General features: G+C 31.5%; 1 protein-coding gene across 2 annotated transcripts in view; it reads right to left on the minus strand.

The window, feature by feature from the left end:
- The window catches only part of LOC118187126 (uncharacterized), a 140,521-nt gene that overhangs the window by 19,104 nt on the left and 96,017 nt on the right, over positions 1–25,400 (minus strand). The window contains exons 1-5 of one of the 2 annotated variants that reach the window (XM_035357322.2): positions 12,727–13,010; positions 11,290–11,409; positions 4,379–4,481; positions 4,117–4,277; positions 1,314–1,380 (exon numbers count right to left, since the gene is read on the minus strand). In XM_035357322.2, the coding sequence (XP_035213213.1) occupies positions 1,314–1,380; positions 4,117–4,277; positions 4,379–4,481; positions 11,290–11,409; positions 12,727–12,816 (541 nt within the window). In that variant the 5' untranslated portion in view covers positions 12,817–13,010. Of the gene's footprint in view, positions 1–1,313; positions 1,381–4,116; positions 4,278–4,378; positions 4,482–11,289; positions 11,410–12,726; positions 13,011–25,400 lie in introns of those variants that run through there. The other variant, XM_085810814.1, reaches the window with a different exon arrangement.

Genomic DNA, 25,400 nt, shown 5'->3' on the forward strand with positions numbered 1-25,400 from the left:
TTGCTTTAGCTGATAGTTACACTAATTCACATCACTCAGGACTAAGGATCATGTTGATTAGTGAATTCTGTGCATTATTGGTCATGACTTTTAGAGTTTTGTTTACATTTTTTTTTTCTTTTTAAATTTTACATAATATCTGTATTGTCTGAATATAAAAAATTAATGGTACTTATTGGTTATACTGTGTCACAGTTCTTGATGACAGTGTTTGGTAACCCTACCAAACACTTGTACTGGATTATTTGAATAATGGTAAAGAATACAAAAGTTATCAGCCTAAGAGAATAGATGGCTTAATCAAGGACATTTTAAAGAAAAAAAAATCATATTCACATTACACAAAGGGACAATTATACAAACTCTCATGCAGGGAATCCCCATTCCCTTTGCTGGAATATGAACTTGAGTCAAACTACCAATGTTCAGTAGTCTTACAACTCAGCGAGAAGTAAGCACCGATTTCTTGAAAGATGGCTATAAACTCCTGGTTCTGCTAGTGTCAAATTCTGTAAGTTATACTTGCTTGACATTATTAAATGTTTAACTGCTAAATGAAAAAAAAAAAAAATCTCAAGCAAAAATTGGTGCACTAAAAGATGAGGAAAGAATGTAAATAATGGTCACTGGAACTATACTTTACAACTCCCCCCCCCCCCAAAAAAAAATTAGAGATAAAAAAAGATAAGTATCACTAAGAAAATTTGACCCAGTATAACTGATAAGTAATGAATTAACTAAACCACATACATAAACTTAAAAATTATGTAATAAAAATTTAGAACATGTCAGTACAAGTGAGAAAACGTATCGGAGAGAAGAATTTTTGCGGAAACAAGAACTCTTTATTTTAGAAAAATGCATTGAAGAATTATATAAAAAAATCAGCATATCAACCATCAAATTTACTTTCAAAGTAATTTTACACTTAAACAAGAGAAAAAATAAATAAATTCACCATCTACAAAACTCCTAATCATAAGGATTTTCCTAAATTGAGTTTTTGCAGACTATAAGATAAATGTAAATGAGTATATTAAAATCTTAAAGACTGATGAGACAAATGTTTGGGGCAAATTTTAAAATGCCATAAAAAGTGCAGGTTCATCATTCATCCAAGAAACTTTTCCTATAGTTCTCAATTTTTTGGAGTACTAACTAAAATATTGTTTGCTTATTGACACTTCCAACAGCAAATCTTTTATTATTATGGGCAAGTATAAGTAGTATCGTTAAGCAAGTGTTAAAAATATTGAAAACTAAAGCATTAGTTAATAAAATTTTATGAGTTTATTTTAAAACTATCAGCTTACCTTGAAGTAACTGTCTTTCCTTCTCACACAGTTGTTCTAGTTCATATTTCTTTTCTTGAAGAACCCTCTAATAAAACAAAAGTATTATTTAAAGCTTGTTGGAAGACAAAAAACGCATAAAAAAAAATTTCCAATAAGAACTGATACTTTTGACAAAAACCAGATTATGAAATATGCGAAGAAACTGAATATGTATATATATTAACTACATTTTATGATACAATTCAATAGTTTGTGAAACTGACACTTGAGTGAATGTGCTACAATAGTTCATACCATTAATCCAACACAGCTTCATACATTTATGAATTTATATGCATAATTAAAAAAATTCATTTAAGAAGATATGGACAGCATAGTAATATAACTTAACACTAGAACTGCGGGACTTTTGATATACCCAGAACCGCAGTGCACGTCAATTTGGCCCTAAATAGAAAACACCTAAAAATATGCACAGGTGATTACTTTAGTTAATTAAAACATTTTATTTTTATGTAACAATCAATATTTCTCAGAATTTACATTAAGTACTTCATATCAATCAATGGAAATTACAATAAATTTTTAAAAAATTTGTATTATTTAAAATTTTATTTCCTTAAGCATAATAGCATACATGTCTTTTAAACAAAATAAAACATAATTCTTCTAATTTTCATGGAAGAAGAGATATAATTTAAATAAGTTTAGACATAAATGTAGAAAAAAAAATAAAAATGTTAGCAGTTACTTACTAGTTTTTCAGATTATTAAAAATCCAATTTATTGTATGCACTGTGCACAAAATTTAGTAATAAATTTAGTAATAAATTTTATACATTTACCACAAACGGGTGCTTTGCATTTTGAAAAATATCTTGGGTTTTATTTTCACATTTTGAACTGTGGCATCGGACTTGTTTACGCTTAACTTGTCATCTGTCGTTTTCAGTACTTGCTACACACCCATATGTCACCTTTTTTTTTGCCGGGAGAGAACAAATCTTTCTCTCAGTTCTTCAACTAAGTCCTGAATGAATTGTCTCCTAATAGATTTTCCAGATATGGCTTTGTATAAAACCCATGCACTGATAGCAGCAAGGTCCAAAATATTATAAAAACCTGCACTGGCCACCTATATGAAGCAGACTTGACAGTATACTTCCTTGGCATTTGGTCAATCACATCCATGCATCAGGTTGGTTTTTTGGGACTATCTATAATTTCTACAACTGGATGAAAACTACTTAGCAACAAAGTGTTTCTATCTTTTTTTCCTTGATAAACAGACTGAGTTCTTTATGTTTTAGTACCGTAGTCACATGCAATACAGATTTAGACATTTTTACAGAGAATGGTATTTCTCTTCTTGAGTGTTTTACAGTTCCTACAAGGCTGGTGTTTTTGGATTTCAGTGCCTCTGCATGCTTCAGTGTTGTGAAAAAGTTATCTATAGTGACATTTCTACCTTTGTTTTCATATGGTCTTAATAGTCGCAGTACTACATGTTCAGAAAGAGAAATGTTGGATAGATTTTGGTGATCTTTCCCAAGATATGGTAATCTATTTATTAGATATTTTGCATCAACATTTACAGCTAACCAGAACTTGATTCCAAATTTATCTGGTTTGTTTGGCATATATCGAGTAAACCTACTTCTAACTTTTGTAAAAAAGAACTGTTCATCTACAGTTATATTAGGACCTGGTGTATAGTTTGTCTGGCAATTTTCAATAAAACAATTCCAAGTATCGGAGATAAGGGCAAATTTGTCTGTCTCTAGACGATTTGATCTCATTAAATTTATATTGAAGCATAAGAATCTCATTATTTCACGAAATTTGTCTCTTGACATTGTATTTCAGAAAAACGGTGGTCCCCAGTTCATTGACCACAAGCTATCCAGTTCAAGTACTTTTGAACAATATAACCTACATGAATATAAAATTGCTATGAAAGCATCTATTTCTTCTATTGTTATATTCCATTTATTTTCATGAATCTGTCGATAAGCTTCATCTTCAGTGCATTTCTTGATATGCTTGAATATCCATTCATCTATGAAAAGTCTCCATGTACTTGACGGACTGTTGTTTATAACATTGTGTTTAGCATGTGATGTTAGGCCCCCAACTTCCTTCAAAATATTCTCTTCCTTTATCATTTGTGATCCTTCCTTTATCATCGAGGGTGAGGCAAAAGTAGCTTACATCTACTTCCAAGGAAATGCATCTGTTTTTCGTCATTAGGCATAAACATTTCTTACGGGTCAAATTCACCATAACCTTCACGGGTCTAAGTGTTAATAATCAGAAATTTATTTATGTTACACATTTTCAAATTCAGTAAGTTACTGTTTATCTTAAATTATTAAAAGTCATAAAAGGAACTTTTTTCAATTAATACTTTTCGCATGGTGACAAATTAAACAACAGTTTGGGTCAAATTGATCTGCTCCGCGGTTCTAGTGTTAAAGCCAAGAGCCTAGAAAATTTTTTAAAAAGATACACAAAGCACGTAACTTTTAGCATTTTATGAGAAACAATAATTTCATTTTGTGCAAAATTTAAAATTTTACTATATTACATAACTGTCTATATACTGGGAATAAGATACTAATTGATAGATGAAAATTCTGAGCTGATTCTCAATATTTTTTCACTCACTGTAAGAAAAGTCTTACTTATTTTTTTGACTTTCTGCAACTTTACATTAAACAAAGAATCTTAAGAAAATAAAAGAAATATACATTTACAGCAAATTCAGAACAATTTAATTAGTATTTCTTGGTGTTAATCAAATCAGAATTGCAAAGCTGACCTTCAGCCGAAGATATTTCATGTGTAATTCAACTTTGTGCACACAATCTTCAAACAAAACAACCATTCTCATTGTCTTTTCACAGCTTTGGATGTATTGGACTAATGATTTATGATCAACTTTTTCCATATCATGCCCATTTATGGATAAAATGACATCCCCTAAAATTATGAAAAAATAATAAATGATCTTAAATTATTATATCTATAATTGTTATATATTCCTTACTACAGCATAATGAATATATATATACACAAAATACCTGGTCGCATCCCTGCTCGAAATGCTGGACCATCATACTCTACATAATCGACATAAGTAATAAGTTCTATTTCCCCATCTCGTTTATGATGAATACCATATGTCTGAAATAAAAATAATTTTAGGAAAAGGTAATGAACTCATAACTGTAGTAAAAAGGACAATGATAAGATATATTTTTAAAAAAATAATCTTTCTAGTATTCTTTAAAATTTCCACTGGAAAAATCAAAATAAATCTCAACAGAAAGGATATTACAAAATTATTTTCTAGAGCTTTTTTTAGCATCATGCCAAAACATTTTTACTTGATGCAAATACTTAATTCAATACTTAAAACAGTAATACACATTTTTGTTAATGTAGCTAATATTCGATACTCATTTCATATTATTTTATAGACATAATTATATTTAGATGTGTAGTTATTACGAGGGGCAGTCAAATGAAAACGAGACAGACCATTAATAAGCATGGCATGAAATTTGGTAACGCAGGTAGATTTTATAGAAGCACCCTATTTTGGGAATCAGAAAGGAACAGCGCAAATGCTCACCATTGTGTCTTGTCAGTTAGACATAATCGATGCGAAGTCAGCGAGTAATGTATGCATTCGCCATCACTATGGAGGCTGGAAAAGAGGAACAGCATGCTGTAGTGTGTTTTTGACTGTGGAAGGAAAATCATGAAGTGAAATTCATACCCGAGTGTCTGCTGTGTATGAAGGATAGAGTATGTAACGTGCATGCGTGTTTGAATGGAATACACCCCCTTCAAAAAATCCAAAGCCGTGCGCGTCAGCTCCAGGAAAGTCATGGTGATCTTTTTCTTTGACTGCAAGGGGCCACTGTTCCTTGACTTTCTGGAAAACAGCAACACAATTAACGCACAGCGGTATGAGGAAACTTTGCAAAAATTGAAGTGCGCCATCAAATGGAAATGCCCATGAATGTTAACAGACGGCATCATTCTGTTGCAGGATAATGCCCACCTACATGTTGCCATGGTTCTTAAAGCTACATTGCAGAAGTTTCGCTGGGAAGCACTTACATAGCTTCTGTACAGTTCAGATCTCTCCCCTTGCATTTTCCATATTTTTGGAGCCCTGAAGAAAGACATTTATGGCCATCAGTTTGCTTCGGACAAAGCGATGGACTCCTGGGTACAATTATGGCTCCGTAGGCTACCGAAAATATTTTTCCATGAAAGCATTGACGTCTTGTCTTACAGAGTGAGAAATGCATTAACGGTTATGGTGATTACTTTTGAAATAGAAACATTTTATTATTTTTTCCCATCTGTCTCATTTTCATTTAACTGTCCCTTTTATTTTTGACTTTGTCTATATACAGTGTATTTTTATTTATTATGACTTTGGGCTTTCATTCAAAACATTTTTATTCATATTTACATTAAATCCTTGAATTCTATATCCACAGAGATGTTTTAGTGCTAAACTAAGAAATGTTTGAACTCGCAAAAAATTCTATATCCACTGCAAATGTTCAAAGGACTTAAAATGAGTAACAGAAGCATGCAAGATTTAACCATCAGGCTCACAAATTTCAAAACTATCTAGATGCTAAGCAAAACATATGCAACAAATAATACTGGGTCATCCAGAAAGTTCTGTGGTTTTTCAAATGAAAGCACTTTTTCTTCAAATGATTTTGAACTACTGATGAGCAGTGACCTTGATTGAAGTAGATGTTAAAATAAGGTATTTTCTGCTTATATTGTGTAATTCTAGCTTGTGTTGAGGCATAATTTTTTGTTCAATGCAATGCAAAGGATGAAGAACCCAAAGGTTCATTTTTGTCATCTTATACTTTTATTTTCAAAAAGGAAAAAAATCTGATCTGGACACCTCATATGACTTGCTCATATGGCCTATGAAGTTATACACATTTTTTGCTACACTTCATTTAACCTTAGTTCCTCAAATTTCATTAGCAATATATTTCTTGTTCAATCAATTTAGTTCTCACTTTGCAACAAGGCAAATATATATAAAAACTCAAAAATTTTATTAAAAATTATAAAATACAGAAAAACCTAAAGCACCAAATACAGTTGAAATAGTTAATATTTTTTTTTTTTTTTTTTTTTTTTTTTTTTTTTTTTTTTTTTATAAAATGAGTTTCTGCGGGAAAACAAGCAATTTGGCCAATGGGCAAAAGTACAAAATTTTTAGTGCATAAAAAACTTAAAGTTAACTTCAGGTTTCACTGGGAAAAAAAAGAACTGATTTACTATACTATAAGAGTTTCAAAATAAATAGCCACCATGTTAGACCTACTGCTACTTAAAAAATTTATGATAATTCTATAACTATTGCATGCACATTAAGTAAAAGTAAAAAACCTTAAATAGAACATCAGAACAACATAATTCAACCACTTTTAAAACAAAAAAATGTACAATTCACCAACATTTAAAAAAAAAGGCAGCTCACCGCACTAGATATGTATGTATGTGTATATATACGCGTTTGGAGAGGCAGACTGCAACAAAAAAGGGTGTTGCACAGTTAGATGTTATAGCACTGCAATATACAAAATTTCAACATTCTATGGCTAATCATTTTTGTTATATGTGCATATAAATGACATGAAAAATTCCCTTCTGAATCCATTTTAAAATCCATTTTGGAAAAAAAGACTTCTTTATTTTGTCTGCACATTTAGATGTCACACACAAAAAAATTGTTGACCTGGATTTGAGAGCAGTCAAAATAGAAATTTTCATTGAAATGTGGTACCCGAAATTTTTCGTGAATACAATACTTCCTTTACTTTGTACAAGGAAGTAAAAATGCTAATCTGACAGCTCGTAAAATTTGTGCAATGCATGAATAAAGAGCTATTTTTGATGAAACATTTTGAAGGTGGTTTGAGAAGTTAAAGGATGGGAATTTCGATCTCAGGGATGATGCCCACTCTGGACGACCATCTTGCATAGACAAGGATTTATTAAAATTAGCTATTGCTAAATCCATGTTATGCATTACGCTCAAGAAATCCACGTTATACAGTTAAGTAACTATCAAACAGACTAAATATTCCAAAAAGTTCAGTACATGATCATTTTAAGAACACTGGGCATGTAAGCTGCTAAAATATACAGTTACCCCATACTTTAACAGAGCTGAAATACTTGCTCAAGTTTTAGCATATGATTCTTTGCTAGAAAAAAAATGCAGAAGCTCCTTTTTTTAAACAGCTCATTACCAGGGATGAGAAGTGGCTATTATATAATAATAGTACAAAACAAATCACAGGTTATCATTAGAACCTCCTTTAGTAAGAATGAGAGGGGAGTTTACATCTCCCCAAAAATAATGTTTTGTATATGCTGGGAGTAGTATAAAACAAATCACAGGTTATCATTAGGAACCTCCTTTAGTAAGAATGAGAGGGGAGTTTACATCTCCCCAAAAATAATGTTTTGTATATGCTGGGAATGCAAATTAATGGTATACTATGAATTGTTGACAAAATCAAACATTAAATATGGAAATATATTCTTCCCAAATGCCAGGTTTAAAAGCAGAAATTGAAGCAAAGTACCCAGAACTGACTAATCACTGTGGTGATGTCTTCTCTTATGATAATGTTCAGTGCCACATTTTGATGAATGTCTGAGAAAGACTTATACAGAGTATGGCTGGAATGTTTTGTGTCATCTCCTACAATAACCAGACCTTGAATCAAACCCCTTGGATTTTCATCTCTTCAGGTCACTTCAAAATTCTCTGAGTGGCCTGAAGTTCACTTCTTTGGAGATTGTCAAACAGTATCTCAATAACTTTGAATAAATGACCTTTTAAAAAAGTCATAAAGAAATTTTCCAACTGCAGAGAGATGGCAAAAAGTTATAAAACAAATGCTTATGTGATTAAATGATTCAATGAAATGGTACTTTTCCATTTTGCTGCCACAGGCGATAAAGTCGTCAAAAATGGTACAACCGATGAAAACGGAATATCCTCGTTGGTAACCTTTTACGCCTCATTTTCAAAACAAGCCGCAGCCATTTCTTATCAGACTGATTGTTTCTTTCAATAATGGCATACAATTACAAAGAATTTTTACCAGATAGTTCAATTTTATGCCCTAAAGCCATTCTTGGTGATTAAGTCAATTAGGATGCAATGACACTGCTCACACGAAGGCAAAAATATAGAAATGGGAAAGTCAAGAGTTAAATTCATCAATTTTAACGAGAATGCACTAGTGAAGTAAAGCACTGCAGTTTTACATAATTTATGAGCAAGCTATTCATATGAATTGAAATAATTCTTGCATTTAAACTTGTACTCTAAATTAAGTTTTAACTTGAAATTAATGTAGATAATTACTGAGTGAAGTAGATTTTTGTAACTTAGTTTACATGAGATGATATCACTTGAGGTCACGTGATACAAACCAGCGAATCAGGATGTTGTACCATGAAAGCATAGTAAATTCTTAAATTAATGTCTGTTTACAGATTTATTGTCTTTATTTATTGTCTTTTTACAAAATTTTAAACGATATTAAAGTGTTTATGTCTTCAAAATAAAAAATTCTTAGAACTGAACTGATAGTATGATTTTGTTGTCAACATTTTTTATGTGTATACTGTGCATTGTCGCCAATAAAGTCTGCTTGGCAAGATTTGCACCAGCGAAACTGAAAAGTACCAATGAAATTTGTATACATTTTTGCATTTCTTCATATGTATTTTATTATCAGAAAACCACAAAACTTTCCAGATGGTCCACTACATTTTTGTAACACGCAGAACTTCTATACACATAAAAAAAAAAATTAAAAAAAACTATTTTGAAATGCTGTTATTTTCTCTCAATCCAACAGCAATGAATTTTCCAGTTATTGAAATAGGTACTGTTCTGTTATCAGGACTGGATCTAGAAATGTATGTATGTATGTATGGATGTGTTTACGTATGAATGTATATATGTAAGCACGAATGTGTGTGTGTGTGTATATACATAGACACATATATGCACACACATACATACATACAGTCAAAAGTCGTTAATCCGGACTCGTCGGGACTTCGGCAATTCCGGATTATAGATCATCAGTTTAAATCTCGTAAGATGGCATGCAGAAATTCTAAAATTAAAAATATGAAACCGTAATTTATGAAATAAAGAACAATTATGATCTAAAGGGTATCAAAATTTACAAAAAAAAAAAAAAAAAAAAGCTTAATATTTATTTGTTTACTTTATTAAACATTTCTTTCAATGTAAGTTGTTTAAGTTGCTTCGTTTTATGTGATAATACTTTCTCTTTAATTCGATAAACAGACATAATTTCTTGTTCAGTTACAAAGTTCTGCTGTTCAAGTCCCGTAATTGCTGTGCCGAGAATACCGACTAATTTGTCAATCAAAATTTTTTCGTTTTCACTAACCTCTCTGTCACATTCTTCATGTATTTATCCATTTTTTGCAGCAATTCCACTTTTTGTTTGATGGACATCGAAACATACTTTCATTTTGTACGATCCTTTGGGAGCTCCAGAATCAGAAATTCTACTTGACATAATCGAAAGTTCAAGTTTACTTTTATAGTATTGCTCTTACAGTCTGCAAAAAATAATAAGCCGGATCCAATTCGAAAATTAAGGAACAACGCAATCATCAACATTAACTGAAATAGATAATTAGATAATTTTAGCTTATACCGCCCGTTATACATAACACGCGCAAGCGAAAACGTATTCTGCGCTTATGCACAAGCATATGCGCAGACGTAAGAGGTCTTACGCGCACGCGTAAATATATGATGAGTAGTAAACGGGTCTTTCAAAGAATATATATAGTTAAATATAGTATATATTATGTATATACACACATAGTATATAGTGTATAGTATATAAACGTTGTTTGGATAATTTTTGGTGTTGGCGATAATTTTCAAAATTGCGCCAAGGCTGCACCGTATACTAGGATTTTACCAAACATTGCAGCCATAGAGCTATTTCACAGACCGACATTTATCATACTGATCCCCTTTGATTTGATATTAATATACTTTAAAAAAATTACAGAAATCATCATTAATCTTATTTTTATATGAATAAAGACCATGAAAAATATCATTACATAATTAAATTTTACATAAAATCATAGTTAAGAATAATTATTTCAAAATTTCCACATTACTTTTCATAGACACTTAAATTGTGAAAACTAATATTTTTCAGAACTGCTTCTGACTCATAAAATTAACTAATCCTTGAGAAATAAAATACAGAATATTCTAAAACAAATATTTTGCACCATCTGAAACAGAAAATCAAAATATATTTTCCAATTTTATTACTTAACAACCATGAGAAATTAGAATAACATTTAATAATGAGAAATATAATGAAATTTAAAATTAAAAAAATTATGAAAGTATGGCAAAATTTTAAAAAGTACAAATTATGAAGTTATAAGTTAATACCTCAAACTCAAAGCACATTTGTTTTTTAATGCATCTACTAAAATAGGGCATCACAGGTAAGTTATTACATACATAAATATCAAATACAAAAATAACTAAAATGTGTGTGTGTGTGTGTGATTATGGCAAAGCTTCGAGGGCTATCTGCCTAAGAGGAGGAATGCCGTCGTGGAGGTCTTTCTAAGGGAAACTGGCTCGTATACACGTTATACATGGGGAAAACCCCGAAAACGTCCATGCAGCCAGCCTGTTCGTGGGATTCGAACCTCAGATTGAACTACCAGTGTTCAGCGACTTTACCGTTCGGCCGCTGGTGGGCTAACTAACTAAAAAGTGCAAAAGTACGACACAAGAAGAAAATAGCTACTTGAGCAAATATGAACAAAAGATGACTGATTGATTTTAAAAAGCGTAAACATGAAAAATTGTTGCAAACAACTTTTATACCTGTAATGTGAAACCAAATGATCCATTTCTGCGTTCAACTATGATTGTGCGCCGCCTTCTGTCCTCCTCAGGTTGCGTAACAATAACTCTGTCATTTTTTACAGTTTCAAGAATCTGATGCTAAAAAAGTTCAATAAAATTATACAGACTGGCTTTTAATTAAAAAACAAGTATCTGCTTTTAAAATAAATATTTATTTAATATTTTGAAATAACAATGTGAAAAATAAACAATTATTTCAGCTTAATACTCTTCAAAATCTAACAATATAGAAATAACATATGAGCTTTTGAAAAGCAGATAAGTCAAAGATTCAGTCATTTTAAAGTATGAAAATTGTTTCTTTAATTACTTTAAAGAATAATTTAACAACAAATCACAGGAAACACATTCTGAAAAATTAAGTGCAAAACATACTGTGTCACAGCACTAGATCCTCCACTTAAATTATCATAATTAAAATTAGTCAAAATGCTTTTCTACATGGCATTTCAAAATTATGAATAAAATATAATTGTAACATTTACTTTTCAAGGGAATATATACATACTCTCCCATACACTAAAAAAATTATAAAAACATGTATACAAAAGTTAACAAGTATCGATTACTGTTAATAATCAAGTTGTACTAGATTTTTTTTTTTTTTTTTTTTTTTTTTTTTTAATATCAGCAAAGAAAACTCCTGAAATGAAAGATTTTGTATAATCTTTAAGTACATGAGTTTTAATTACAAGACTAATTTATGAATCTGGAAATTACAGCAAATAATTCATTTCAAATTTATATTTACTCTAATATTGCACCCCAATCGACTAGTTTCAAAAAGTCTTTTAATACAAACATAATAAATTTAGTTCAGATTAAAGAACTGAAATATGCAAGCATATTTCACTGAAAAACTGTTACACAGAAAATTCATTTGCAACACAACTTCACAAATACTCCACAAAAAAACATGCGTTTTGATTTTGGAACCTCTTCGTAAATATACTCTGCAATCAGTTCCTTCAAATAAAAAGTATCCTTTACCACATATTTTTATTTAGGATTTAAAAAAAGATATGAGCAGTTATAAAATTAGCACGTTTGTTTTAATTTTCATAATCTACGAGGACAACGGAAATCCATAATAAATCATAATGTTTTACAAATAATACAACATAAAGAAACGCAAATATTCCTCTCATATTCAAATTATCAACTTCAACTAAAGAACTGAATTAAATTATATTATACACAGCATTATATGTGTATACTACACAGTGTAATGTTTTGAAAGAGAAATGACATTCTTAGAGATAATTACATTTTAATCAAAGAATAATTTTGTATAAAAACTAAGACTATATATATATATACTTAGGTACAGCAATACATTTAGACCAAAAAAAAAATAAAATATTCTTATTAATTTTTAAATATTTATCTACATACACTGGTCCTACTTGAATCTAATTCGTCTTCGTCCGAACTAGTAGCTTCGGAATCATACACATACTCAGATTCCGTGTAAAACGTAGCCATAATTTAATACAATAACGCCTTCTTCCGCACAAGTCTATTTAAAATCATAAATAACAGTTAACAGTTCTGGCGCTGAAAAAAAAAAAAAAAATCATCGATACAAAAACAATAGAAACCTTATCGCAAACAAGGTATTCTCATTTTATTTTTATTCTGCCGCTGACGTACAGTGCGATGACAAATCAGATATCTCGGCTAAATTTCGCGCCAAATGTAACCGAAAGAATTTTCAGTTTCAAGTTCTAACTCGAGCACTTGTAGTATTACGAAAATGTTAAACTTCTTTAACAGCAAGAAAACTAGAGCTATAAATAATCCTTTTTAATATCTCCGCGAGACACAAAACCTTATATGGATCCAATTAAAATGATGTGCTATTCCTATTGATAACTATTCCTAATTTAATAAAATATTCAAAAGTTTTTTAACAAAAACTTACAATAGCGTTTATAATGCTGTAAATACAATACTGGATTATTTAAAACTAAAACTACTGAGTTAAGATTTTGATATTTAAAATGATCGTGCTTCATGTGTTTATTCTGACACTCGCCGATTATTTAAATTACATTTCTCAAAATCGAGATTTAAATCACTATAAGCAACAAATATATACGTTCAGTTGTGTGTTTGTTTCTTACATAGAATATCGCAAAGCACGCGAGGAATATCTGTTTCAAGAGAGACGGCTTCGTGGAAAACCCTTTAAAGAAAATGAGTTGTAATCTCCTTACATGTGGGGGACATTTACTGTACAGCATATATTATATTTGATGACAGTCTGCTCAAATGGGAAACTTTTAAGATTATAATCTTAACTTTACGTAGAAACTTTTCGGAAACTCACTTAGCCTTTGAATCGCCAAGAAAATCAACTGACGTGAAAGAAAAACAGAATAAAGTTTAGCAGTTTCTGGAATAAATTGTATTGCATAGTTAAATTGTATCGTCATTTATACAATTTCTGTGATATTTGTGATATTTTTAAATGTTTTCTTGTTCATGCACACTTTGAAAAAGTAAAATTTTTAATTAGAATGTCATATTTTTTTTTCATGAATATACAAAGTCACTTGGATGATATAAATAAGTCCGAGTAAGGATATAAAATAAGTCCGAGTCCTATGTTAAAAGTTTTATAGCTCAGTACTGTCTTTAATGTATTAAGAGTTTTGATCTTTCTAACTAAAAATTGCTGAATTTGTTGCTGAAAAATTTTGTTATCAATTAAAGTTCATAAATTAATAACATGAACCTTTCCAGAAAATTTACGTTCCAATAATTTATAATAATGGTATTTTTGAAATATTTATCTAAACATTTGTTCTTTACACATGGTTTTACATAAAATATTTGTATATTTAATTTCAAAAGTCATCAATGAGCTTTTTGTTTTCGATAGTACAGATTTGACATCCCCTTTTCTTCTTCAGCGGGTAAATTTTAAACTCCTTTTTTGCCATCAAATCAATAAGTACTGTAATCACTCACTTGGTGATACACAATGCTTGGATGACTTACACCGCAAAATGCTGGCAAGCCTGCTAATCAATGGGCTAACAAAATTTTAATTTCCCTTGAGTATAACGTAAACACACAAACCAGTTTACGAGATCCTGCGCGAAGTCTTTTTGTACTTTTCGTTAAAGCGGCCATCGCGCTTAGTCACCAAATCTGGCAAACTTCATCGCCAAATCGTAACATACATATTTCAAATGTCGCCAAAGGCCGTGATCTCTTCAACAAGAAAATACTAGTCCTTCTTTTACACATGTAATTACCAAATCAACCTGACAGTAATAATCCATATCTTTATAAAGTGATACATGAAAAGAGTAAAGACAGGCTATGGTAATATAAATGGATAAAGAACTACCTCAGCTTTAACTCACAAGGTACGAACACTGTTCAGTATTTTGATCCGGGTCCGAATCCAGCCGAATGGACTGACTGCATGAGCGTTTTCGTGGTTTCCCTCCCTGGCACGCAAGGTGAATGCGAATCAATCTCTCTCCAAAAGTTCTCCAAGAAAGCCTCTCAAGAACAGACGCAGTGGCCTTTCGCGAAATATCGTTTTATATATTAACTGTAACCGTGTAGTGGAACTTTTCGCTCTGTATGTCTATTTCTTTTTTATAGAATCGTTTGGAAGTGATAGTTCGCACTGCAACTAATGCTCGTTTTATTCTGTTTCGAGTCTACTTTTATGTATAAACGAACTAGTAAGTAAATTGAAAAGTACTCACTTTGAAAAATTATACGCTGAATGCAATGTACCTTCTACTGAATGGGTATTTATTCCTCCCTCTGCGTCATGGTTTGGTGGCTTTTGGAAGAGAACGATTGAAATCTTGAAACGAATTTTAAGAAGAGTTTTGCGAAGGGTCGCCCCTCAATTATGAATAGATGTTGACACTACTTTGTAACTGTGAAAACATAATAAACTCCCGTCCTATGCTTATGGTGCAGATGATATTGAAGATCTTAATTCTATAACTCCTGCCATGTTTTTGAAGGAAATTAGATTATTCTGCATTATATTGTGCTTTTTTAATAGAATTATTTGCAAATAGAATTATTCGCTCTGAAACCAATGGTTCGGCGCTGGTTCACTATAAACGGCGTTTCACATTTAAAGTTGTTGCCACCAAATATTAGAGCCCTAATTATAATTAAAGAAATTAAATAATGAAGAATCTGCATGAATGTATGTTTCTCGCACTGTGAAAAAACAATGGTACTTAGATATCAAACTTCGAATAATGTAGTCTCCACTCGAATATGGACATCTGGAAGCCGAAATTTGGAATTTGTTTTATTATCTATTTCCTATTCTGTAAAAATTTAACGAATTTTGGATTAACAAACTCAACGATTTCAAAGAAGCAATGACAACACTGTACGGAGAGGGGGAGGGAAAATGATTTCCAGCGTGCAAGACTGTGTATCGGAAAAAGATATGTTCTTTTCAAATTATTTTGTGAAATTGTTGTTGAATTGAATTTTATGGTTAAGTGCGAAGAACATGATATTTAATACATAAAGGTAACACACAAAGCATTAAAAAAAAAGCCTCCTTGGGTGTAATATAAAATCTGAAAGCTTTCAGGTTTTTGTTTATTTTTTATTTATTTATTATTATTATTTTAAGCTTTGGTAAGAAGATTTTCTGATAATAGATTAGAAATACTGTATGTAGTAAGATTTATAACAGTGTAAAATTAAACAATTTGTCTTGGATAATACTGAAATTAAACAAAGTAGATAGTTATTTTTTTCATTTTGAACGCAATCAGGTTTCTTTTGAGGCTGTAACATTACTAACTGAATCCTGTTCACTAGAAACATTCGATAAGAAATGAAATGAACGCTCGCATGGTTTCCACTTTCCATAGACCACCATTAACATAGACAGTATTCTGATTAACGTGGACACAACATAGATAAATGTAAGTATTGTACATCATAAATAATCATACTTTCTAAAACAAACACGGAAAACCAAAATCGTTTGGAACCGTGGATTTTTTCCCAATGCAGTATGTGGATAATTAACGGAATATATAAAAAAATAAATTTGATTGTTGTTGTTGATAAAAATTTCTTGGATTGCCTTTAAAAAAAGCTCACTTTATAGTAATGGCTTCAATATCCAGTTCATTTTTTTTTCGCATTAGTCAAGTATATTAGCTATACCGCACAAAACAGCATTCAGTCATTTAGGGACTCAGAAGCTAAGAAGTCTATATTTCTTCTTATTTAAATCATTAAATAAAAAATTCGGTGCCACTCACTGTTGATGAATCATTGCTAAAATTAAATTGCTTATTTATGAGTGTTACAGTTCAAAAAATATAAATGTTGATTCATTATACATTTATTGCACTGTTAAATCTCTGGATGATAGTTATAGAGAAGAAAAAACATCAATGAATCCCGTACATAAAATGACACTTTATCGCCCTCTAATAACAGCTGCAAGTAATCAGTCAATTTCAATATTAAAAAAAGAACGAATAAAAACTGAAATGCATCGCACGAAGCTGTTACGCTAGCAAAGGCCCTATGCTTCTAAATTTCCCATGAAGTGGCCAATGAAACAATGATGAGCCAACACGCCATGAGGAGCACCACTTTTGCATTATGTATCGCCAATTCAGCATGTGCAAATGACTCACGCATTGGGGAGGAGTGATTTCGCACTCGTTCTTTGGAATCGAGCCAAATTTTTACTAATAGTCCCCAATACAAAATGGCTCATTTAACAAATTTTGAATTCCAAGAATTCATATGATAAAAATATTTCTTTCTGTTCGTAGACATTACAAAAGACAGACGACTGTACCTAATGCACTTTTTATCCAATTCGAAATCATTTATTTCACGATCAATTTAAATGACTTTTCCCAAACTGGTTTTAGAGAGACTACAGAAGATGTAACCACATTCGTCGCAGCAAATACCATTAAATTGCAATTTAGCTTTTAAAACCGTTGTGTCATCTCAGACCACAGCGATATCCTATTTGCTACAAACTCGAAAGAGAGAATTAATACATAACTCGAAGAAAAGCGAAAGACAGCTTAATCGTGTTTGTCTAATTTCATTTCTTCAGTAATCTTTAATGATTTTTAGCTTTGAAAACGGGCTTTCTACTGTAGCAACAGTTAACAGAAATCGTTAAAATAAAATAAGTAAACTGTATACATTTTTCACAGAAATCGCTTTCAAGTGAATGGGCTATTTTTAACATTAAGTTCCTAAATCCTTGAAAGGCCATATTTTCATTAAGCTCACCTTTATACAACTGCAGTGCATTTACAAATTTTAAAGTAAATTTAATATAGTAGATTCTGGCGACAGTGTTTCGGAATAAATATCTATTAAATTGTTTGGTTTGGTTTATTTAATTATGGCAAAGCACACTAGTGCTATCTGCTTAAGGGAAGGGATGCCTTCGTGGAGGTCTTTCTAAGGGAAACTGGCTCGTATACACGTTACACATGGGAAAAACCACGAAAACGCCCATGCAGCCACCCCTTTCGCGGGATTCGAACCTCGGACCGAACTACCAGTGTTCAGCGTGTGTGTGATTATGGCAAAGCCTCGAGGGCTATCTGCCTAAGGGGAGGGATGCCTTCGTGGAGGACTTGCTAAGGGAAACTGGCTCGTATACACGTTACACATGGGGAAAACCACCAATGTTCAGCCATTTTACCGCTCGGCCGCTGGTGGGCATCTATTAAATTGTCACATTTTTGTATTAATTCTAAATTAATTTAGAATGGATTACATAACGAGCTTCCAAAAATACAAATCAATCTCTCACACTTATCATACTAATAAATCTATAATTTATTTGCATTAATATAATATTCAAAACGCAGTGAAATTTTCTTCATATTAAAATATTCTTCATGAGACTGAAATTTACGATGTGTCGAAAACTCATAAAAATGATACTTTATCTTATTTTATCTCTTAGTTAGGAAATTCTGCAGTAATATACTATTTTACGGCCATTTCTTTCAATTCTGCTAAAATAAGTTCAAATTATTTTAATAATTTCTATGAATTTATGCTGCCGTAAGTTAAACGTTGCGTATCTTCATCTAGATATTAATTTTCTGTTATATTTTTTAAACGAAATTCATTTTATTTAATACTTTATGCATAATTATAGAAATAACAAGAAATTCAAAATGTGCTTTTTTATCTGCGGCGTTTCTTTTTTATTGCTTTTAAGGGCGTGCGAACTTTCAGAATGTTACCGTAACGTAATTTTGCTGCATTTAGTTAGATAATCCTACTTGACCAAGGAGTCAGGTTCAATTATTTTTTAAAGATATTTCTTATTCGACTGTAAAATTTGCTAACATATCCCATCGGTTTATACTTTTCCCACGGAATAAATATGTATTTTGTAATATATCAAAACACTATGTAATTTCTTTACAATCACTTACAGTGTCTCAGAAATGTGATGGGACACTTGTGCTTTACAAAAGGAAACTGTACTAAAATAAATTAAAAAAACATGTAAAAAATTTTTGTGGGTGTGTTTCATACTTAAATTTAGTAACAATAATTACATAACATATATTTTCTCAAAATATTAATTTAATAAAAGTACAATTGTTTAGAACGGAGCAAAAAATGTCTCACATAAATGATGAGATACCATTAGATACTGCTAACGTACTATGCAACAAAAATCGTCTGAAGTAAGCAATAAAAATACTTTTTGGGGTTTTTATTTTTACTCAAATGTAATTGGCAATAATTTATAAAATCGTCTGCAGTATTTCTCTCCAGTTTGTTTTGGAATTTTTGTGTTTTTTAGCTCTGTGCAGCCATGAATGCTTAACGAAAAGAAACTTTGCCTGAAATTCGAAAATTAGTTATTAATTTGCATATTGAACATGGAAAATCTATTACAGAAACTGCTGAAACAGTTAACTTGAGTCATTCAACAGTTTTCAATATCATTAAACGATATAAAAAGAATCATATGATTTAGGATAAAAGAACCATCAAAGTTATCCAATGGAATAAAGCGAATTATCGTTCGAAATATTTAAAAAAATCCAAGAATGAGTGCTCCTAAAGTTGCTGCTGATTTACAAGCATTACATGGAGTAATTGTTAATCCTGAGACTATTAGAAGAGTAATTCGATCTGCTCGATATCACGGTAGAGCAGCCAGGAAAAAAATTCTTCGTAAATGAAAAGAATAGAAAACTCAGACTGGCTTTCACAAAATCCAACATAAACAGTTTCCTTTTGTAAAGCACAAGTGTCCCATCATTTTTGTGAGACACTGTATACTGCGCCACAAATGACGAGGTTTAAGTTTTGAGACAAGCAATGTTTGCTGGAGGCAAATGTGGACACCATTCATAAGAGCCGTCATATCCTTGGTTATAACACTGTTTAACTGGCATTTCTTTTCCATTCAAGAAACTGAGAATGAGGTCTTTTAATCTTTCGGAAGAATGATCTTTTACAGCATAAAACCTGAGAAATGTTTCTTTAATTATAAAATTTATAGGTTTTGAATTATCACTTGTTGCAATATGAACATGTCTTTAAACAACACTCATTTGAGCGTCTTCTATATATCTTGAGTAGCGTCTAATATTAAAGAAAAAATCTGATGTGTGCACCACGTGACTTCCTTGTACGGAATATTAAATCATACGCATTTTTTCTTGCATTTCGTTTAAACTTATTGGATTGAATTAAATCTACTTCGCCGACAGCGCATAAACCACAATAGAATAAATGCATTCTTTAAAATTCACTCTATTTGTTTACCATAGAGACACTCTGGCGCTAGGTTCACTTAACAGTATTATATTTCGCTCATAACTTAGAATGCCCAAAATTTATATTATTTAAAGAATTATCTAATCATTGCCACATGTTCTGTTCAAATACTATAATAAAGCCAGAACGATGTGTAAAAGAAATTAAGCAAACAAAACAAAAAAGAAACAGTTCTTCACAGACGATTTAGTATTTCTCATTCAATTAATTCAGTTCTCACTTCGCGACAAGGCAAAAATACATAAAAACTCAAAATATCTGTATTAAAAATTACGAAGTAAATCTTAAACACTTATTTTCTCGAAAAAATTCCAGATGATGCATGATTTAATTCGCAATAATAAATGAAGGCGTTATCTTTGTTATTGCGAAGCTACGTTTCTCTAGATTGGCAACAAATCCACTACTCTGCTGTTTCAAATGTAAACAAGCAATGGCCGCCATCAAAAAAATTATTAAGCTTAGCGGCACTTAAACAACTTTAAAATTGTTGATAATTCTAAAAATATCGCATACAGATTTACTAAAGGCATAAAAACCTTAACCGGAAGATAAGAACAACATAATTCAATCATTTTTAAAGCAAAAAATACACAATTTACAAATATATAAGCGTAAAGAAACTGAGATCACTGAGCCGGGTAATAGAGTGGATATATATATAAATATATTTATATACGTTTGGCGCGGCCGATTGCAACCAAAATACGAGGTGCACATCTTCATGTTATAGTAGTCCTATATACAAAATTTCAACGTTCTGAGGCTACTCGTTTTTGAGTTATGCGAGATACGTACGTACATACGTTCATACAGACGCCACGAAAAATTCTCTTCAGAATTCATTTTAAAGCAGTTTCTTAATTTTTTTGGAGGAAAAGAGTTTTTTATTCTGTCCTTACGTACAGATATCACGCAAAAACATCGTTAAATTGCATTCGAAAGCGCTCAAAATGGATATTTTGGTTGAAATATGCTGCCTGAGACTTTTCGTGATTACACTACTTCCCTTTTACTTCGTACAAGGAAGTAAAAATACTGATGTAGCCACCACATGACTTCCTTGTACGGCCTATTAAATTATACACATTTATTGCTGCATTTCATTTTAACTCATTTCTTCGAATTTCGTTACAGATATTTTTTCTTTCAATCAATTCAGTTCTCATTTCGCGGCAAGGCAAAAATAAATAAAAACTTAAAATATATTCATTAAAAATTGTAAAATACAGAAAAACATAAAACACCAAATATAGTTAAAATAGTTAAAAAATAATTTACAATTAAAATTATTTTCACACAAAAACAAGCAATCAATCTGGTTAGCGGGCAGGAAGAACGATTTTTCGGTACCACAAAACTCAAAGTTTACTGTTGGTCCCACTCGGCAAAACGACACTGAAGTTGGTGCAGAAACTGACTTAAGTCACTATTCTACTATGAGTTTCAAATGTAAATAAATGGCGGTATCGTTAGCGTGAGAAGCGCTTAAACCTTTTCGATTGTTGATAATACTACAACTATTGCATGCAGAATAACTAAAGCCTTAACTTGAACATAAGGACAACATAATTAAAACACTTTTAAAGCAAAAAATGCACAATTTGCCAACCCATAAAAATAATTTTTTTTTTTTTTTTTTTTTAAACTGAGCTCAAAACACAAACTGTTTAATTTATCCCTCGTATTTAATCAGTCAGTAATTGCTTAAAAAACTGAACGATTTAAAAGCAATGAACGCCTGTTTAATTTATCCCTCGTATTTAATCAGTCAGTAATTGCTTAAAAAACTGAACGATTTAAAAGCAATGAACGCATGTCTTAGTAACTTGAATCTTGATTTTACTTTTGATAATATATCCAACTAATCAAATTAAAATATATTACTATAACTAATAAAAAAAAGTTTCTACAGTCATTTTATCACATATCTCGTAAAGTATCGTTTGGTTTCAGTATTGATGATGAACTAGAAATAGGAGTATGTCTTCAAGAAAATAAAAAAAAATAATTTCAGCACTGAATATTGTTAAAATAACTAATGCATCCTTTGATTAACAGGAAAGCAATTATTTTATTCTTTCAAACTGTATAATATTTGTTAAAAAAGGGTTTGAAAAAATAATCTTCAACTTCAATTGCAGTAAAAATATACCAAACCAAATATAGGAAGAAATTGTACCGTGATGGTTATGTAATGTGCGGTGTTATGACATATTTTATTATTTACGCTTAATTCAGCAAATATTCATAAAAGTTATCAGTTACATATTGTCAGTGGCGTAGCTAGGGTGGGGCAAAGGGGGACATCTGTCCCCGGGCGCAGCATCCAGGGGGCGCCAAATTGATGGTAGGAAATTTTAGAATGAAGTGTTTTCCATTCGTGGCACACAGAAAGGGGGGCAAAATCTTCAGTTGTCCCCGGGCTGAAAACCTTAGCTACGCCTCTGCATATTGTTGCGTTTTTCTTTCTTCTGACACCAGGTGTTACGTTATATTCTTCCTTCACGTTCCTACGGGGTTCGTAGATTTCGATTGAATAACGGCGACATTTGATGAAGTATCGAAACACACTTTATTTAGCCAATATTAATCAGGATAGTTCCAATAACACTTTTTGCAGTCGTCGAAGATATACTCTAAACACGCTGGAATAATCAGTGACACAGCCTTCACACTGTCAGGCAATAACGGTGGAGACAGCTTCACTGCAAAGCTCCCGACTCTGCTCGGTCATTCTCGGAACTTCACGTACTCTCGAGACTCTCCACGCTACAACTCGCGATGCACTCGACGACACACGAGCATAGCTCCCGACTCTTCGGTTCAGTCGCTCCCGGAGCTCAACACGCTCTCTCGACGATGCACTAACCGCGATATACTACGAGACTCCTGCGGTGCATTCGACGACCCAGTCCAAAGAATATCTAAGAAGAAGTAAAGATTCCTCGAGGCAAATGTGGCTCCGTCAGACCGAAGAGACACATTATGTATATCCCTGAAGCTTATTTTAAAGGGGCAATCCATCCATCCTCCGTACCTCACTGCGCATGTGCGAAATAAAAACAGCATGCCGTCGGCCATATTAGCAATATTTTACCGCGTTGTTCGAAAAGGTTCTTTGTTGTTGTAGTCAGAGGTACTTGGTTCTAGTTATGTGAAATTCTTTAAAAGACTTTTTAAATGTAAGTGAAATGGTTTTGGCTATTGGGTGCAAACTTTGCTCTTGGTTTTCATAATGGTCATTACAAATAATTGTCTAAAAGTTTTCATGGTAAATTTTTTTTAAGTTGTTGTCGGATAATTATAATGCATTTCAGTGTTTTCAATTTATTTAGGGGTGCTTTTAATTGTCTTTAATTAGTTTTTCTGTTTCAGTTAGTTATATGCAAATTTTCACTGTAAAATTTTAACTATGGATTCATAAAAATTTATTACGTATTGTATGGCATGTGTTCCCCCCCCCTTTTTAAATTTACAGAACTAAATGTACTCATTTGTTCAATAATGTTGGATTAAATAGATATTTTGAAAAATTAAAATTATGAAAAATCGAAGCATACAGCAGTTTTACAATTATTAGTTGTATAACGAAGGTGGAAAATTGCCATTTTTGTAATTTTTATTTTAAAAAAAATTATTCCTAATTTTGTTTTCTGTTAATTCTTATGTTAGTTATAAATTAATGATGGATATTACATCAAATGAAAAACAATTGTGTGGATTTACAGAAAGAAGGGGAAAAATAAAGCATATAAAAATAATAAAATTTATTCTTTTTTTTTTTTTTTTTTTTTTTTTTAAATTCATTTTGCAATTGAACTTTAGGATGTTCCATGCGAAAAAATTAAAGATAAGTACATAAAAGATCAACTTCAAAATTTATCTAAAATAAAAGTCTCTTAATCCTGTTAAGTATTAAGAAATTTATTTCATTTAAATTTTGTCGTATTGCTCGCTGTTTAAATTGAAAGTAAAAATTGGACAGGATTTCTATAATTCGCCCAAAATTCCAACTAACATCACTTTGCTTATAAAACTCCAGAAATGTATGAAAATAAAACATTTTGAGTTAATTCAAAGTAAAAAATTTACTATCTCCTTGAACTGCGCTATTTAAAATTCCACCCTGCGCTGATGTTTCACTGCATAGCCGTGGCTCTTCGGTACAGCGGCGCAGAGGCGAAACAGGTTTACATTGCGTCTATGGAAGCTTTCAAGCTTTCATTCTTCTCCTTAGAGATTCTTTGCACACACTGACTGCGGACCAGCAGGGTTTATATAGCTTTCGGCTTGTGTTCGAGAACATTCTGGGCTAAACTAAGGCTCCTATATACTGGCTGAATCATCAGGCATTCGCGCTCCCAAGCGGGAGATTTAATGGCGGCTGTGTAGTTACGGTGCAACAATTTTTTTGTGTTTTTTTTGTGTGTAAAATGGGCGGATGTACAGCTATTAATTGTTCAAATCATTCACGGAAAGGTCATACATTGGTAAAATTTCCTAAAAATGAAGAAAGAAGAAAAATATGGGTAAATAATTGCCGAAGAGACAATTGGAAACCTGGTCCAGGCGCTGAACTTTGCTTAGTAAGTATAATGTTAATTACGCCTTCATTTAGAGTTTATATCTTCTCTGATGTTTATAATGTGCAAGTAAAGTGAAATTCTTGTGTACAATAACCTGAGTATCTGCTAATTTCTGTAATAATAGTTATAATTAAATTAGTCTAGGGTTAATGTACCCGTCTCCAAACATCGCCAATGTAGATGTTTTGAATGTGGAAAAGAAATTTCTCTTCTAATATAAAGCGCGGATTTTGTTTTCCTGTGCTAATTGTGGAATTTATACTAATGTAACATGAAAATCATTAGCATATTGAAATTTATTAAAAAATAAATAATAATTTGGAAAGTCAAGATAAAATCTGAATGTTTGCTAAAGATATATGTAACATTATACTATAGTTGCAATATCGTTGGAATGATATATAATTTTTTTCTTTATTTTATAATCACTATTGTTAAAAAGTTAGATGAGTTGTTTATGCACGGTGCCCACTACTGTTTCTTGGCTAAAATAACTTCCAGAATTTTGACATTGACATCTGAAGTCAATGGAATAAATTGAATAGTGTGAGACAAAATATATATAATCTGACTTCGATAATTGCAAGGATTGTGCAAGTTTATTTATAATCACAGTATTATACAATTTGGCAATGGAGTAAAGATTTAGAAATGAATGCAGAACAT

This window comes from Stegodyphus dumicola, chromosome 2, assembly GCF_044657685.1.
Source record: "Stegodyphus dumicola isolate Sdum_Otavi_A_Nest chromosome 2, ASM4465768v1".
In the NCBI taxonomy this organism is placed as follows: domain Eukaryota; kingdom Metazoa; phylum Arthropoda; class Arachnida; order Araneae; family Eresidae; genus Stegodyphus; species Stegodyphus dumicola.